Source organism: Coccinella septempunctata, chromosome X, assembly GCF_907165205.1.
Source record: "Coccinella septempunctata chromosome X, icCocSept1.1, whole genome shotgun sequence".
NCBI classification, from domain to species: domain Eukaryota; kingdom Metazoa; phylum Arthropoda; class Insecta; order Coleoptera; family Coccinellidae; genus Coccinella; species Coccinella septempunctata.
In genome coordinates this window covers 9848037-9866529 of record NC_058198.1, presented here as the reverse complement: position 1 = coordinate 9866529, position 18493 = coordinate 9848037, and the positions used below count along the sequence as shown (strand labels likewise).

General features: G+C 36.4%; 1 protein-coding gene across 2 annotated transcripts in view; it reads left to right on the top strand.

Moving 5' to 3' along the window:
• LOC123322010 (organic cation transporter protein-like) overlaps positions 1–18493 on the top strand; it is a 28996-nt gene that overhangs the window by 7810 nt on the left and 2693 nt on the right. For both annotated transcript variants that reach the window (XM_044909824.1, XM_044909823.1), the window contains exon 4: positions 6323–6731. In XM_044909824.1, the coding sequence (XP_044765759.1) occupies positions 6323–6731 (409 nt within the window). The remainder of the gene's footprint in view (positions 1–6322; positions 6732–18493) is intronic.

The window sequence follows — 18493 nt, the reverse complement described above, 5'->3', positions numbered from 1 at the left end:
TCACCCGAAAAAAAAATATAAAAAATACTGAATCTCAGAAAATTCACTGTTCAACAACTGATAGGTATCACTGAATTTCCATCTATAGGGTGTTTTTAAAGGTGAGGTTTTTTTGACAGAAGGTAGAACTCATCAAAATTATTCGTTTAACCAAGAATTGTCTATATAAAATATCCAAGATGGCTGAGATACAACCCCTAGAAGTTCGACAAAATTTCATTAAATTTCAAGTACGGGACTGTGGAAGGTGACTCCGCAAAAACGAAACAAAACATAACCACATGGCTGGACAATGGATGGTTCAGTACCAAGTTCATCAGATTTGATGCATCACGTCATTTTTGAGAGAATCATAATTGTTGTATCGTGCAATTTAGGGTAACAAAAAAATGTAGAAAATCGAGGCAGTTTTTGTTGATAAAGTACTATGATGTTTCCCCATTTCATCCCAATTTTACGACGATTGTTGGAATGTTCAAACAGGAAGATTGTGATACCCATTGTGGAAAAATTTGTGTATAATTTTACTGGTGAGATTTTGAAGTATTATTCTATTTTTTACACTTGTGTCCTAGGTCTTTTCTGTCAGTTGGTATCGAAATGAGCCATTTCATAAAATCATGTAAGTTACTAAGGAATAATGACAACAATTCGGCAATCCTAAGTTTCCATTTTCATTATCACGTTAATATCAGACGAGCCAAAATATCCTAAACGAAACCACATGGTCGAATCATGAGATAAGTTTTTTCCCACTGCTTTGCGATAATTCAGCTAACAAACGGTCTATGGTCGTATTAAGATCTATTTCAGTAATCATTTTCAATTTTTTTTTCAATTTTATCATTTTGGGGGTTTTGAATTGGTGATTTTTTGTGGAACTCTTCATTGTGACCCAGTTCTACCTTCTGTTGAAAAAAAAGCCTCAGATTCAAATACACTCTGCATTTATTTCAGGAATATTCGCTCCAAGATGTTTATTTTGATCGGATACCAGAGTATGTTCAGTTGTTGATATAGGTACCCGTTTTTTCCGAAAAAAATGAAAACATGAATAGGAAAGATTCTTAATTGAAAATATTACAAATAGTAGGTCCGAATAATGGAAAAAAAAAGAAAATGAAGGGTAAAGTCTCGGTAAAGAGCTGGTTGACCCTTGATTGGTTGTCCCGTTGAGATACGTCATGAAATTTTGAGACCAATTGATATTCAGCAAAGCTTTGAAAAGCTGCTAGAGATTTTTAATCGGTGGATCTAGGGGGACAGAACCTGAGCCCTACGAATTTATTTTCTCGAAATAGATCACGCAGTGCAGTTTATCTGTTTCGCATAGACTTATGCTATTATGATAAGGTCAAATAAAATAAGACCGAAACCATGGTCAGAATCTACTCTTTATCGATGGGATGACGTGTGGTTAATTCGGTTTGGAAAACACCCAACATACGTTGATATTCATATTTATGGTCTGAATTTATTCTGATTACCATTTTATGCCACTGACTATTGAATTTCATTTTGCTAAAGAAACAAAATCGAATCATTTCTACTAAGATAAGATTTTACCAAGATTGTGGTTAAAAATACGGACAAGAAATAGATAGATTGATTACAGTCGGCAATAAATTTGAAAATTACTGATATTCGAACAAAATGACAACTGAAAAACATTGGTCCTCACCCCCAAAATTAGTGTATTCTCTATGACGAGAAGATTCACTCCCCTCTTTCACATCCCCGAATCTCCAGGGTTATCAGGGAATAATGTCTGTTTGAAAGGAACGACAAAGGCAGCACTGATTAGAAGGTTCGATGGTTAAAAATAACTCATAACATGACATGGTCTAATTAACGGGGAAACTTTTGAAGTATTCACATATCGAGTAATCTTTATTCCAATCTAGAAGTCATCTGTCGAGCGGTTGGTTATTCTTGGATATCCATCTGGAAGCGTATGCCCCATTCAAATTAGACTGTATAAAACTTCCTCGCTATGGATGGAATAGCAAGACGCTTATGGTGGTGACTATTAATCCCTAGGAAGAATGATAGCTGACATTTCGAAATTGATTTGGGGCAGTTTCGGTTTCCGTCACTCGAAAAGTAAAAGGAATGAATCTCAGCTTTATCTCGAGATCGAAGTTTTGACAAATAACAAGGTATGAAGGCTCTGTCACGTAGTATATTCATCCAAGACACTATGGATGTGTCTGCTTTGTTTCGAGAAGAACATGAGGATATTATTTTCCTCGCCCCACACTTCTGCCGTACGAAGCTACCTCTTCAAGTTTCTAAACAGTATATGTTACTATTTCACATACTTCTTTGGATCGATCGAGAACCATAAATAGAACCTGAATGATATTTTCTTCCAATTGAATTTTTTCAGATTCGAAAGGGCTATAAGGATGGGATTGATATCTTTCAACTTCCATTATCTCCTGGTTGGTTCCTCGAGATCTCTGTATTTAGACAGTAAAGAACAGAATTGGAAATGAGGAGGAAAGGAGTGGTATTTATTCCAAGAATTCATAACTGCACTTTATCTACCAATATGGGACGGTACAATCTTTGATAAAACTGGTAACCATTAAATAGGTGAAGATCTAATAGTTCCAGTTATAATTCTCATAGAAAGATTTAGATGAGGATCAATTTTTTGCACATAAGCACTGTTAACCCAAACGGGACAACAATATTCAACAGACGAAAAAAAAACAAAGCTAGGGCTGCCGTTCGAAGAACAGTTGCATCAGCAACCCATGAAGTGCCAGCTAGTTTATGCGGGATATTATTCAATTTTCAACCTCAGACTCAAATTTCCTAAATGTGCTCTAAAATTCAGCGAGGAACTCAGCTTAATTTCTAGATATTTTGGATTGAAGTTATGTCTCAAAAAACAATTACCGAAAACTACCCAAAATTTTCTATATTTTTGATGATTATTTACATAGAAACACGAAACCTCGGTTTTATTTGGGTTCGAACGCAAACGCCACTCGAAAAAGAAATTCCTCGAAATTTCGAAATCTGTAGATAGATTATTCTCTATTTCTATGCATAAATCAGAATGACGGAATGCGAGGGCAATATCAACAGCGTATATAAATTTCTCAGAAGAAGTAGTAGGGATATTCCTACTGTGATATATATCACACAGATATAACTTGAAAAGAAGAGACGCTAAAACTGATCCTTGTGGAAGACCGTTATTCAAAGTTTTGAAATTACTACTTTAATCATCAACAAGTACATGAAACCTTCTATCTGATGCATGTTTTCTAGTGAGCGAACCACAATTCAGATGTGTTTAAAACTTGAAAATCAAACCATCCTTCCTTTCTGTGTCATATGTTCCAGATAAATCCACAAATGCTGTTCCTGTTTTTAGTTTATCATTGAAACCTGCTTCAATGAAAGTGATGAGGCTCAGAACCTGATAACAACAATTTCCATTTTCCCTGAAACCTCCTTGATCATTTTGGAAAGCGTCTTCTAGGATCAAATCGATCATAAGAAGAATCAGCCACTTTGAAATTTTGAAAGGAAGCCTGAATAAACTAATAGGTCGATAACTACTAGGATAAGAAGAATCATTTCCACGTTTTAAAATTCCTATGATTCGGAACTCTGCAGGATAATTCAGAAGGTCATTAAAAAATAACAAGACAAGAAAAGACAAGGCCTTTTCGCCTAAATACTTGATGAACTCAGAATAAACTCCGTTGAAACCAGCAGCTTTCCGAGATTTGGTGGATTTCATTGCTGATCTTAATTCATCCATATTAAATGGATTAGAGATGACATCCACAGCTGGTCCTAAAATTATGCATTTTATGCTTCATATCTTTTATTGATTGTGAAATTTTAACCGAATTAGAAACATCAATCAGACGACGAGCAACGAGTTTAGAATCGATTTTGGAAGATGACATCCCCAGAGGAGTAGCCTCACCTAGTTTCCTCAAAACAGCCCATGAACCTCTACTTCTATAGAATGTGTAATGTTCATGTTTGAAACTACACTATTCCAATTCTCCTGACGATGGGTATTCATTGGGTTCATCCGCTTTTCGCGTTATCCTTAGATGGGGAATTTTGATAATTGTTAATAAAATTTTCGGTTTCTTCTGACCAGTTAGAAATGTATTCTTGACGGAAACCTCTCGGAATGAACTTTTTAATTGCGGCTTTTACTACACTTACATTTCCCAATACAGAATCTGGATAGTAATTGTAAGAAAAACAGTTTTTGATCTCACATGTTGGTATTTTATTGCCAATTCTAGGTGTAAGATTTTGGTAGAGACAGACGGATTTTATTGTACTTCGTGTGTAGCACAGCCATAACGACAGCTGTCTTCCATCATTAGTGCGTTCTTGGCAATATACGAGGATGTATTGATATCTAGTTAACCTAGACCAGTTCCATGCATAAAAAAATATTGTGTTACCATAGAAACGAACAATAACTCATTAGAAGTGTCAGTGTGGAGTTTGAGGTCAAAAAAGTAAACCAGAGTTACGCAATAAATTAAAAGAAAGAAGATGTTCACCGAAATTGTGAAAATCGTAAAATTGGAGTATCGAGCCATCATCAAGTACCTGTGTCAAGAGGTGAGTAGATTTACGAAGATATGATTAATACCCTTGGTGATCAATGTCCTTCGTATGCGATCGTGAAACATTGGACTGCAAGCTTCAAAAGAGGTAAATTTTCCATTGAAGATGATGACCTATCGGAAAGGCCAGTTTCTGTGTCAGTCCCCGAAAATATCGATGCAGTTCATGACATGATTTTATCAGACCGTCGAATTGGGCTAAAACGGATATCTGAAGCACTGAATATTTCATACGAACGCTTTCATCATATTGTTCACGTCAATTTGGACATGATAAAAATTGCTGCAAAATGGAGCCCCAAATGTTTGAATGTCGACCAAAAGCGTGCAAGGGTAGAAGCATCGCGTTCGATCTGTGCTCGATTTGAAAACGATGTAGACTTCAAACCGAATTGTTACTATGGATGAGACTTGGGTACATTTCTACGATTCAGAAACAAAGCAACAATCGATGGAATTGCGACACTCTGGTTCTCTAAGACCTAAGAAGTTTCGTGTCCAAAAATCTGTTGGAAAAGTTCTTGCTTCAGTTTTTTGGGAGTGCCATGAAGTAATCATGATTGATTTTTTGGATAATGGTAGAACAATAACCGGAGATTACTATTCGACATGACTGACCACTCTATGGGATAAAACTAAAGAGAAAAGATGCGGAAAGCTATCCAAATCACACAAATCTCATGTTGCCATGCAAAAAATTCGTGATTTAGGGTTTGAATTACTAGAACACCTCCTTTATTTACCAGATTTGGCTCCATCCGACTATCATCTCTTTCCTCAATTGAAGAAAAGTTTAAAAGGTCGTAAATTTTCTTCCAACGAAGAGGTAATAAAAGCTGTGGAGGTCTGGTTTGCAGAGCAAGAAGAAACATTTTTTTTGAAAGGTCTAGAGACGTTGCTGGTTCGCTGTAATAAATATATCCAATTAAGAGGAGAATATGTTGAGTTCTATAGTTCTATAGTAGGCTAAGAATTTTTCAATATATCCTCGTTTTTCATACAGTTCCTTGTTGGAATCGCTTGATCTTGGATGGCCATGATGAAGCCCTCTGTGTCGGAAAACCATTTTCCGGAAATCAACCAGAGGCACGACACAGATATGTCGACGGAATCATGGTTGACCTCGATCTAGTGTCTTCCATACGAAGGTTTATCAATCAGTTTCTGTATTCAGACCCTGCTTTCTGTATTCTGCTTTCTGCTTTCTGAAAAGTGTTAGACGAATTCTATGTGATCCTGTTGAAGCTTTCACTACTCAATGAAATTTCGATGAAAGAGCCTTGTTCATCAGGAAATATATAAAATTCAAAAAAAGATGGGATAATTTTCTTTCGACATTTAAAATCGACAGATGTGTGATTTCTACTCAATCGTGAAAGAATTGTGGCACTTTTTTGGCATGCTGATGTATATGTGTGTCAGGATCTTTTTATATTCTTCAACAATAAATGAATCAATACGTCCAAACTTTAGTTGGATCTTAGCAGCGATTTTTTCTGTTTTACAATTAGAATACTTGAACAGAAGTACTCTCCAAAAGTAACTTTAGATTTATCCAGTGAAAGTAATTTTATTTGGTATTTCTTCCCAATTTCCCCCTGCCATCGCTGCCTAGGGCTAGCACCCCAAAACCAAATAATTCATTTCATGTTTCGCCGAAGCTAACTATCGATTACAGATCAGGATTTTCTCTTTTTCAGTTATGGAATACATCCGACCGAAGATGCGAACCCTCGGCCTCAATCTAACCATCGGAGTTTTTTATTGTCTATCCTGCATGACGGTCCCGTGGGTTGCAGTTTCCCTGGGAAACTGGTGGCTATTTCTTACCGTGATCTCGCTGCCCAATCTTTTAATTATCTCGTTCTACCTATATGTCCCTGAAAGTGCACAGTGGCTCATTAGTAAAGGACGGACGGAGGAGGCCATCAAGTGTTTCAAGGAAATTGCCAAGTATAACAGGAGAGAGATTCCGCAAAAATCCATAGACTCGCTGAAGCAATATTGCGAGAAGCACGTCGACAGCGGCCGGGGGAAGCACGAAAATTTGCTGGGTCTCTTGAAAACCCCAAAGCTACGTAGGAAAACACTGATTCTCGTCTTCAAATCGTGAGTGCATACCTTCCATACGAAAGAGATCAAATTGGCGAAAACTAAATTGCATCAACCTTGCACCAACCTTGCAATAACTGGAATTTTTTTTTAGGAACAGAATCATATTCCGATATACAGGGTGAGTCTTCGACTAGTACAAATACTCTAACAACAGATTCTTGAGGTCAAAAGAAGCACTTTTTTCCTATACTATTTTTTTCGAATCGGCTGGGTTTAAAAGATACAGGCTGTTGAAAAACCATGCAAAAATGTTATTTTTATTTCTATCTCACAAAAGTTTTTATCGAATGAAATGATTTTCGGAATATATTATAGTTTCTCATTAATTTGATGAATCTTTTTCGAACACAAGATATCACCCACGTCGTCCAGTCTTTTCATTATGACCATTACGTACCATAAAAATACCAAAAATTTAGAGAACCCAACTCTTGAAACTAAGGTGAACACTATCTAATGAATACTTGAACGTTTTATAAAATAAAAGTATTCTTCATATTTTCTGGTATAATGCGCCGTTTCTGAGTAATTTGATGTTCAAAAATTAAAAGGTATCTGTGAAATTTAAAAAATTGGGTACTTTGGCTGAATGCAACTCTGTTTGAAAGATCCACAGATGTCTAGTGTCATAGATTCAGCTTGTTATTCTGCAGGGAATTTTGTTTCTCCAGGGGTGGCATAGCTCATTATGAAAACTTAAAATGGCTTAATCTTTGTATCAGGGCCGAATCGGGAAAAATGGAATAAAAATAAGTGTATCTTTTGACCTCAAGAATCTTCTGTTGAAATATTTGTACGAGTCAAAGAATCACCCTGTATAAATATTTTTTTTTCGAAATAGTGTTCAGAAAATGCTGAATTTCTATTTCAGTTTTCACCACAAACTTCATTATTTGAATTGATGTGGCCAATATCTATACTTGATGAAAATCCATATTTGAACTCTTGGGTAAATTCTTGCACTAATTTGTCAGGAGCTGACATTAATTGTCAGATAAAAGCTAAAATTTCAAAGATATTGAAAAATTGACCTTCGTCTTATGAAGGAGTCCGATATAGACTCCGAAACGTTACTATACATAATTATAATTCCGAAGTTTTTCGAAATTATTTCTACTTGATTTGCTCCTGACAAATTAGTGCAAGAATTTACGCAAGAGCAAATCGGTTATTTCAATTTTTTTATTGTTTTTGTTCCATAGAGATTGGGAAAACCCTGAAAAGTTTCAGAAAATGCAGAATCCTCCCAGATTGAATTTCAATCGATATCAGAAATACAGCATGTTATGTGTCTACATTTCAGAGTGAAAAACGTACAAAATGTCTTCAGTACAGATTGTTATTTCATACTTTTATAGGGCAAGTGGCTGTGATCATTTTCCTGATCATCCCGATTAAACCAAGTTCAAATAACCCTATAATATAATGCTTTGGAATGTAAGTGAAGTTATTTCATCAAAATCACAATAAAATTTCATGGGCAATCCCAAAATTTGGGACTTTATTGAGCACACCAGTTGAAAATACGAAATTGTATATTGTATATTTGGCTTTTCTTGTCATCCTGGATAACACACTTCAAATGAATTTCATCAAAATATCTAAAACGAGAAAATTGATGAGTCGAGTGCATTCAGAATTGAGATGGTGAATTTCACGGATATAAGGCAAACAAATCTGTATATAAATTGAACGTAATAAAAAGAAATTCAAAAACTAATAAAATCGTTGAACAAATATCTTATGTCCACCGATATCACTGGGATTTTAAATGAAGTAGACGAAAAACAGATTTCTAAATTAAGATATCAACTCGAAACGTAAATTAAGTCGAGTATTCATTCACATATTTTTCCGTCTGTTCAGTCTGTTCTCTCGACCTCCGCGAATTTGAATATCGCCCCTAATTAGCTCCCACTCATCATCCACAATAAAAATTAAATAAATTGATTTCGAGAAAACTTTGACCTAAATCTGGACTTTCTTTGTTCTGTAGAGAACTTATGAATTGAAAAATTTTCTATTCATCTCGAACAAAATTAAGGAAGTTGATTCTTGTGGTTTCTTCACGTCTCCGATGGTTTTTGATTAACTTTGTTTCGGAATTAAAATATTACCTTGGTAATTGTCAGCTTGTGGGTGAGCGAACCAAAGAAATTTCTTCTGGAAATGATGAAGGGCCAGACAGTCCAGGCACTACCCAAAGGTACACGATATAATGGCTCAGGCGCATTGAGAACATTAGGACAGATATTTACCTTGACATTTATTATGGGATTTTTCTCCTAATATCTGATCTGTTCGAGATAAATGTATGATTTCTTTCGAATTGCCCAACTTTACAGTTGGTCCAAAAGACACTCCAATTTTTAGAAAATGACATTTCAGAGATAAAAAGCTAAACGCACTGAGATAGACCCACGACAATGCTTGGAAAAGATTCAGGGTGAACCTTAATTTTCATACAAAACTTTCGGATATCTAACACTGTTTAGGAGAAAATCGAATTTTTGGTTTTTCCATTTTTAATTTTCGAGTTTGTTTTCATGGGCGCTCTGACGTGCAATTCTCTATTAAATTATGAACTGTTTTGTGCTCTGAAATTTACAAAACAACTTCTATGCACTCCATATCCTAGAACAGTAGTGGGACACCCTTATTTTCAGACAGGGGTGCAAATCTGTCATTTTAGGGTATCTAACTCCTTTTCCTAAAGTCATTTCTATCATTCCATTTTTTTCAAATCCCATTTCTTGAACCTTTTTCATCTATTTGATACCCTAGAAGTGAATTTTAGAAACTATTCATTTCAGGCTTGAAACGGTCCCAAAGAAATAAAGCCAACCTACTAGACAAAAAAAGGTTAAGGTTTTATTGACATTTTTTATAGGTGCTATCCGAAAATCGCTGTGTCTTTCTAACCCCTGTAGAGTGATCGATGAAACTGTAGAAGATTTACAGCAGGTTTCACAAAACTTTGATTGCCCGATCAACGATTTGACAGTCACTCGATTTCCAAAACGAAATCACTGAAACCTCTTCATTTCTACCTAACCTAACCTAACCTAACCTAACCACCTGTAGAGTGATCGATGAAACTGTAGAAGATTTACAGCAGGTTTCACAAAACTTTGATTGCTCGATCAACGATTTGACAGTCACTCGATTTCCAAAACGAAATCACTGAAACCTGTTCATTTCTGAATACATTGAATAGAAAGCAATTGGGAATCGTTGAATGGACGTATATAAATCATAATTAGATGCGAGAATGATATTATTGATGCTTGTGACTGAATTTTCGGTTGAAAACAAATTGACGTTTATCCGGCAATCAAGCGTTGATTCCCCGATCTGTAACTGTATTAATAAAGCGATGGACTGCACTCATTTAAATAGATCAGAGGATTCGGTATATTCTAACAGTAAATCATACCAATTTAAAGAAAAAGAAGATTTTCAAATATGTATTTCCCGATTTCAAATCAAAATTTGAATGTGAAAATTCATGACTCCAGAAATCATCGAACATCATTTCTCATTTATAATTGAAGTCTTGAACTCCAAATCAAGGAACATTTGTACTGTTAAGGTGAGAAAAACGAAAATTACAATTCTATATTACATGAAAAGTAGATCAGCTGGTCTCATCTCATGCTGTGGAAAATTTAAGATAATATATGGATCATATTTCGAATCATCTAACACCTGCTTTCCTGAATTTAATACCATTAAAAAGAGAACTTAGGTTAGAGAGAAAATAATGCAAAATGGAAATTATTTTTCTAGATGTGTGCTAGTAATATTTTCAAATAATCAACTGCAATTCAAAATATTATATGATAACTGAGAATCTCTACAACGTGAGCTCAATACTTGAATTCCGTAAAATATTCCTCGTTCCATTTTATCATTGGATGTTTTAAACGTTATCCATAATTAAGCGTAAACCTTAATAATGATTTGTCCTGAACTCAGACGACTTGCCGCAAAAAACATTGTTGTCAGAACTTAGCAAGGAATGAACGACAGAAGGCTTTATGCAGATTTCACCTGGTTGACTTCAGCTTGAATAATTCGGGAAAGGAGAGATAATTTTCAATGGGAAATTCAGATGGGAAAAGGAACAGCAAACTTGCGAATATGTTCTCTGTGGGTTTACTTTCACTCCGCTTTTCTTGTGGAGTTTTACGGATATAGAACTTTGAGCCTTTGAACTCGGTGTATTCCGAGTGACAGGAGGATCGAGTCACAAGGAGACGGAATTAGATGAATTCGTCATAAAAATTGTTGTTTGCGGGATCAGGTATCATCCCCCTATGGTTCCGACTAATCCATTTTTTCAGTTGAACAATTCTGAACCGGAATCGATTGCGTTGTTATGCTGTCAAAATCTCTATTTTTGTCAGTATATATAGCTGTAGAACTTTGACGAATGAATTCTACCGACGTCACTATATCTAGCAAGTTTATTAACTCCACATTTCTTAACCTTAACGTGGAAGATAAAACGAATAATGGTTGGTTTATGCAGAGTTACCAAGAACTATAAGACCTAAGAAAGGACCATTCATTCATTCATTGCTGAATCTCGTTACCGAGAATAAATCTACAAAAAGACTATCGGTGCGATCAAACTTATAATTTCTTATGGCTACTTGCGACTCTGTGCCCTCTTGTGACTAAAGAGACCCAACCGTGACGTACAGATCCTTCCACACTCTGGGCATGGATAGTCACCAACCAGATCTGGCCGCCGCTGTATTCTTCTCGAGTCTCCATTTTAACTGTGGACCAAAGACCTCCACTGTGATCTATCATACGCTAGTTGTTCCCAGTTATGATTGACATTAACTGATTTTAGGGATTGATGCAGCAAATCCTTAAACCGCTTATACTGGCCTCCTGGTTTACGAGCTCCCTCTGTGCATTCGCCGTACAGAGCTATTTTGGGGAGTATTGTGTCTTGCATCCTCAGAATGTGGCCGCTCCATCTGAGTCAGACCCCTGTTACTTGAGTCTCAATTGTTGTACAACTCGCGACTTCTGCATTCGAAACTTTGTGGAACCATCTGATGTGCATTATCTGTCTTAGATAGTCTTGTTGCGTTTGTTCAAGCTGTTTGATATTTGGCCTGTAGGGCGTCCAGCTTTCGCTTCTGTAAAGAAGCGTTGGGAGGACCACTGCTTTGTAAACAGCTGTCTTGGTCTTCAAATTGAGGTCGTGATTTTGAAACACTCCGTCCTTTAGCTTCCAGAATGCCCGTGATGCTGAATTGATACGGTTGTGTATTTCCGTGTCTAGGTTAGCCCTAGTATTTAAGAAGCTTCCCAAGTATTTGAACTGCTCGACCTGTTCTAGAGTTCCATCATCCAGACTGATATCTGTTTGAAGGTTTTCTGGCGGACAGGATTTTGGTTTTGTCAAGGCCTAAAGCTTCGTATATATGTTTATAGGTGTCCAAGATTATCTGTAAATCCTCTAAGATGCTAGCGATAAGTGCGCATTCGTCTGCATATTGGCAAATATAGAACAAGACAAACAAACAAAAATCCACAAGTTACGTCGCAACATTGAGAATATTTCAGTCAGATATCCCGAATTTTCAGATTCGTTCTCCATAAACGTCTAATAGGCAACCCACCGTGGGACACCCTGTATGAAAATGCATCTGTAAAAGTAATAGATCCAATTCGTTGGAATGGAAGAAATGCTGCTACTCTTTGCCCGTTCTGTTTACAATTTCACAAGATGAAACTATGAAATGTACGCGGAAATATTGAGATGAATGAAAATGTGATCGAGGGAAGTAAAAGGAACTTTATAGAGAAGTAAAATGGCTTTCACGTCGTTCTCTTTGATGTTACATTTTTGCCGGATTTCTCCATCCATTCTCAAGGCATACAGAGTTCTTCAGCGAACTCGAAAATAGGGGCTTTTTTGTCTCAATCCCATTAGTAATCGATTTTCATACTACATCAAGTGTATTTCGTTTTTGCTTCTATCCGCAATCAGTTTTCCACGCGGAACAGAATCTCAGGTAAACTAGATAACATGAAATATGCAGCGAAGGGAATTTTTCCATCTACTTTCACTGATATAATCTACTGGCTGTTCGTTTTTCTATCATTTCGGATACAAGGAGTTTCGTCAAATCGCATTATTCCAATTTTATGATAAAACTTGAAATTGAAGCCTTATTGTTTTAGTTTCGTTTCATTGTTTAAAATAAAGAACCTTTGGCGTCGATAAAAAAAAATTTTCATCTTAAATTTTTTTCAGTTTACATTTCGAGACAGCGAGAGTACAAAAAATTGTATAAGCACCCACATGAGCCAAGATTTTTCTCATTCTTGTTCGAATTCATAGCTAGAATGGTCACCCATCCAAGTACTCAACTCGCCCATCGTTGCTTTTCTCTCCAACTAAAAAAATGTTTTCCCAATATTTCGAAAAATACAGGTCCAATCGAAGTAAAAACTGGTGCTTGGCTCTTAAATAAAGTCTTCTTGGCTCTTGTAGAATTTCAGTTGCAGAAATTCCCCATGATTTTTTTGAATTTTCACAGGATTACTTTTTGAGGATTTTTTCGATATAAATATTGAGAGAGATGGATTGCGATCACTAATTCTCCTTCAGTGTCCTCAAAAAAATAGTCTGGGATGATTATCGGAAGCTACAAGAGATACTTCGATGAAATTTCGTACAAAAAACTAGTGTACCAGGCGATAGAGATCTATGGTCTACACCAAATAGGCTTCTGGTGCCTGAAGGTCCCTCTAGGTTTACTGATGGCTTTGTGCTTTCCACAGAGACTGGAGTGGAGAATATGGAACCTTGTTTTAATCATCAGTCCATCCACCTAGGAGAGGACTGTTCCATACTGCAGTCTGAACTACAGTTTTCACTGGCTTGAACCAGCGTTGCTTCTTTATTAGATGGCTAGACAGAAAATTTTTCTATGAATGGGGCACGAGAAGTGGTCTCAGGCAGCCGAGAGGCCTAAGGACCAAAAAGGTTCTCTTGAGAGGAAATCACTGAGTCTAGTGAATGGTGTAATGACTGCCCACCTGTTGAACAAACATTTGAAGAAAATTAAACTTACTGGTTATTTCTTGTGCTACTTGTGCAGGAACATTGATGAGTCTGTTGCACATATTCTGTTTACCTATAGTTACCTTACAGAGTTATGGAAAACACACCTAGGTGACACAACATCATCTCTTCCTATGGTGAGAGGGCGGTATTTTTGTCGATTTTTCTCAGGGTGTGTGCCTCTCCAACTGAATGGGGATGAATAATAAGCCACAGGGCATGTGGTTCGAAAGGCACACAGTACACAGTACTCTAAAGAAAACCGACCAAAATGCTTTCATCTTACGTAGAAGAAGAACCAGGCGGGGATTTTGAAAATAAAGAATTGAAAAAAGTTGACAGTTAATTCGCTTTGTATGTGCATTAACTATGAATGGGTAGAGGCTATTTTCAATTTCGACATCAATTTGGCACGTCGAAAGTTGAAATATATCAATAATTCAGGGCATAATGGACTTTTTGAACAATTTGCAGCGTTTTTAATTGAAACCTAGCCATTACGACATGCCAGTTACACTTTTATATTCGAATTAAAATCAAACAAAGGGAAAAATGAATTTTGATCAAACGTTATTCTAGGAATTTCAACATCAAAGTTGAGAATTATCATTCATTGAGTCATTGTTCACAATGGTTCAACTATTTATCCTTCTAAATTTGATTTATAATATGACTTTAGCCTTGCTGCTTTCACACTCCTCTCCAGAGGAACATTCACTTATCCCAGATATCTCAGATATCAAAAGGATTAAGCTCTGTTGGAGCCCTTTCCAGGTTTTCCTGCTCGTGGTGGTAGTCGTTCCTCGGCTCCCTGCTATCTGTTGGAATCCTGATCCGCCTGCATTTCCTTGTCGGAGCAGACGATGTTCCTCTGCATTCCTCATGTACTTGCGTACAGTTCTCGCCGTTCCCAGCAGTACCGCTTTCTGCAAGGCTCTATAGCTATTTTCGTCCAACTGAAGTTTTCTCAAGTTCTCTAGTAGTTTCCGCGGTATCAGGTCTGTAGATGAAATGACAATAGGGATGGTTGATATCTTTCAGTTTCCACTGTCTCCTAGTTTGTTCCTCGAGATCTCTGTATTTTGAAATTTTTTTCAGTGTGCCTATCTAAAAGACTGTTATTATCTGGAATCGCCATGTCGATGAATAATGATCTGTTCTCATCCTTATTCTGTAATATGAGGTCAGGTCTATTGTGATATATTTTCCGGTCTGTGAGAACCGTACGATCCCAGTAGAGCTTGTGATGATCATTTTCCAATACAGCATCTGGATGGCAATTGTAATAGGGAACCTTTTTTGACCTTAGAAGTTGGTAGTTTATTGCTAATTCTTGGTGAAGAATCTTGGCAACAGCATTATGTCTATATTCTTGTACTCCATGCCCGCGAACTTCTGACATCCCCCTGTGATGTGCTGGATAGTTTCATGTATCGAACAGCCATAACGACAGCTGTCGTCCGCCACTGAAGCATGTAGTTCCTTGTTGGAATCACCTGATCTTGGATGGCAAGGATGAAGCCCAACCTTCCGGAAGTCAACCAGTAGTTCGACCCAGATATGTCGACGTAATCATGATTGATCTCGTTCTGGTGCCTTCCATGCAAAGGTTTGCCAATCAGTTTCTGCATTTTGCTTTCTGCAGAGTGTTCGACAGTTTTCGAAAGGTCCTGTTGCAGCTTCAACGGAGTAGAACTAACAGCAACACAAACTATTGGATGGAGTTCTGACGAAGCAGCCTTGTTCAGGAAATATTTCCGTCCTTCAATTTCCTGAGACATACGATTGGACAAGTCAACAATTCCTCTACCCCCGAGGTGTCGTGGCAGCTCTGTCCATTCTATTTAACTTTTGGGGTGATATTTATTGTGTTTTGTCAGCATCGCCTCTGTGAGGCTGCTAAATCGGTGGTGGTCCAAGAGATTATGCCGAATGTGTAGCTCAGTGCTGAGCAAGCGTAGGAATTGATCGTTTTGATCAGATTCTTGCTGTTACGACCATCAGTTCTCATTATCCTCCTCAAACTTCGGGTGAACTCCTCCTTTAATTATTTCTTCATCTGGCTGTGATTGATTTTTCTAGCCTGTTTTAGTTTAGTTTCGATAGAAAATGTGAGTGCTACTTTTTAGACTGTCTTCCAAAGGTGATTTTCAAAAGCTATTTTTTTAGATCGCAAGTATACTAAATTGGATTTTATTTTTTTTTTTATACCAGCTCTGCAATATTGACAGCCTTCACTCAATATCTTGAGGGGGTTGTGAAAAAACGTCAATACGATATCTTGAGTAGAAAAAGAAAACGTATTGTTCGTTCTGCTCTGTTTCAAGTTGTAGATCATTTTCCAATTATGCAAAATCCCCCTCGGTTGATTTAATTGATTAAATTTGCGATATAAAATTGCTAATTCTCATATTTCGTTCCCTTTTCGAATTATTTTTGATTCCCCCTTTAAAGGGGCCACTTTTTCTACAATGAAGAAAATTATACGTGAAAGTCAACGGTCCGTGGCACTGCGGGATTTCCATTAATTAAAACAGCCGCAATTTTAATTGATACCCTTCCGAATAGATCCTCCCTTGTCGATTCTCTCGGAAGGGCAACATTAAGTAAATGTTGAAGGGGCATTAATCTCAACAAAAAAAAAGGCAGAGAATCAAAGACTGTTTGGGGATACTTATCCTGATTGCCGGTCTTGTAGTATATAAATATAAATTATCTGACTAGGACACCCTCATCACTGTTTTCCCCCAAATCTAACGGACTATAAATAGAAATCCAAAGTTTGAAACTTAAGTGTCCGCACTGCGGACATGGAACTTCTCAACATGAAAATGTCTCTCATGAATCCATCCGGATACTGTGATATACGCCGTACCCCAATTAAAGGACCCTCGAAGAGTCCATCGGGATATGGGGCCAATCGGTCGTTTATTTCCATCAAAACAATATACTCTTTTCCGCTAGGAATTGGGCTGTGCGTTCTTCTGTCCCGAAAACTAGATCGAAGCGCTGATATCTCGCTGCAAGTTGTTTCATTATTTACGTTGTGATTTCACAATCGAATCATTTTTGGAACAAAGTGCAAAAAGGCACTAAGGTGATTGACCTCTATCGGACGACTTTGCCCTGATAGATGTGAGCTGAGAAAAACTCAACAACAAAAACAACAACAAAAATTGCGAGTTTTATGAAACAATGACCAAAGCAAACAATTAAACTCGCGTACGAAAATGTACAGAATGATTAAAAAGTAAAAGCCATAAAATTTTATATCTTCGTAGAAGATATAAATATAAAAGGTGAGTTTTTGGATCGAACAAATATTTCAACAATAGATTCTTGAGGTAAAAAGAAAAACTTTTTTCTTATACCATTTTTTGCGATTTTTCACAATGAGCTGGGCCACCCCTGGGAAAACAAAATTACCTTCAGAATAACTAGATAACTCTGTGACACTACACATCTGTGGATCTTTTAAAGATAGAGTTGTATTCGGCCAAAGTTTCCAATTTTTCAAATTTCACAGATACTTTTTAATTTTTAACCATCAAATTACACGAAAATGGCGACATATACGAGAATATATGAAGAATACTTTTATTTTACAAAACGTTCAAATATTCATTAGATAGCGTTCATCTTAGTTTCAAGAGTTGGGTTCTCTTAATTTTTGGTATTTTTATGCTACGTAATGGTCATAATGAGAATACTGGAAAACTTGGGTGATATCTTCCGAAAAAGCTTCATCAAATAAATGAACTATATTCCGAAATTAATTTCATTCGATAAAACTGTTAGTGGGATAATCATAAAAATATCATTTTTATCGATTTCAACGGCCTGTATCTTTCAAACGGAGCAGGTTCGGAAAAAATGGTGAGGAAAAAAAGTGTTTCTCTTAACCTCAGAAATTAACTGTTAAAATATTTGTACGAGACAAAGACTCACCCTGTATATTTCGTAGAACAAGTTGAGTTTTATTATAAATCATGCAACGTTCAACGTCTTATGTATAATTGCGTAGTTTTTCAAGCACTCTCTACGAGGGCTATAGAGGGTAGATGGATTTTTTAAATGACAACCCTTCCTTTTTTGGATAGACCCATTGTTGATGGTCGTTGATGTTTTCATTTCTCATTATTGAATTCATTTTGAGTAGGTATTTGTTTTCCAACTGGCAGTTTTCACGTCATTTTATAGTTGCTAGTTTGAAAAAAAAAACAATGAAAGTCAAAAGTTGCATGAAAAATAAATAAAATTATGACGATTGGGACATTTCGGAATCAGAGTTTCATATAGATTTCAAAAATTACATTAGAATTGGGTATTCTCCTCAGAAAAAGTATTGCCTTTCACCACTTTCGGACCATCTTATAAAAGTAAGTAAGTAAGTAAGTATTTATTTTGCCATAAAAAACTACAAAAGTAGTATAAAAATAATACAAATTGTTGTATAGAACATCTCACAATACAAAAAAACATCCTTAATGCTATCTTTAAAAAACATAAATAATAAAATCAAAAATAATTTAAGCTTCTGCTCAAAGATTATGAACCCAAAATTTAAGAGTTATCGACTGACTGAGCACTGTTGACTTACTCTGTATATATTTTCGTAACGCACTAAATACACTGCGCAATAAAATTAACGCACATTCTG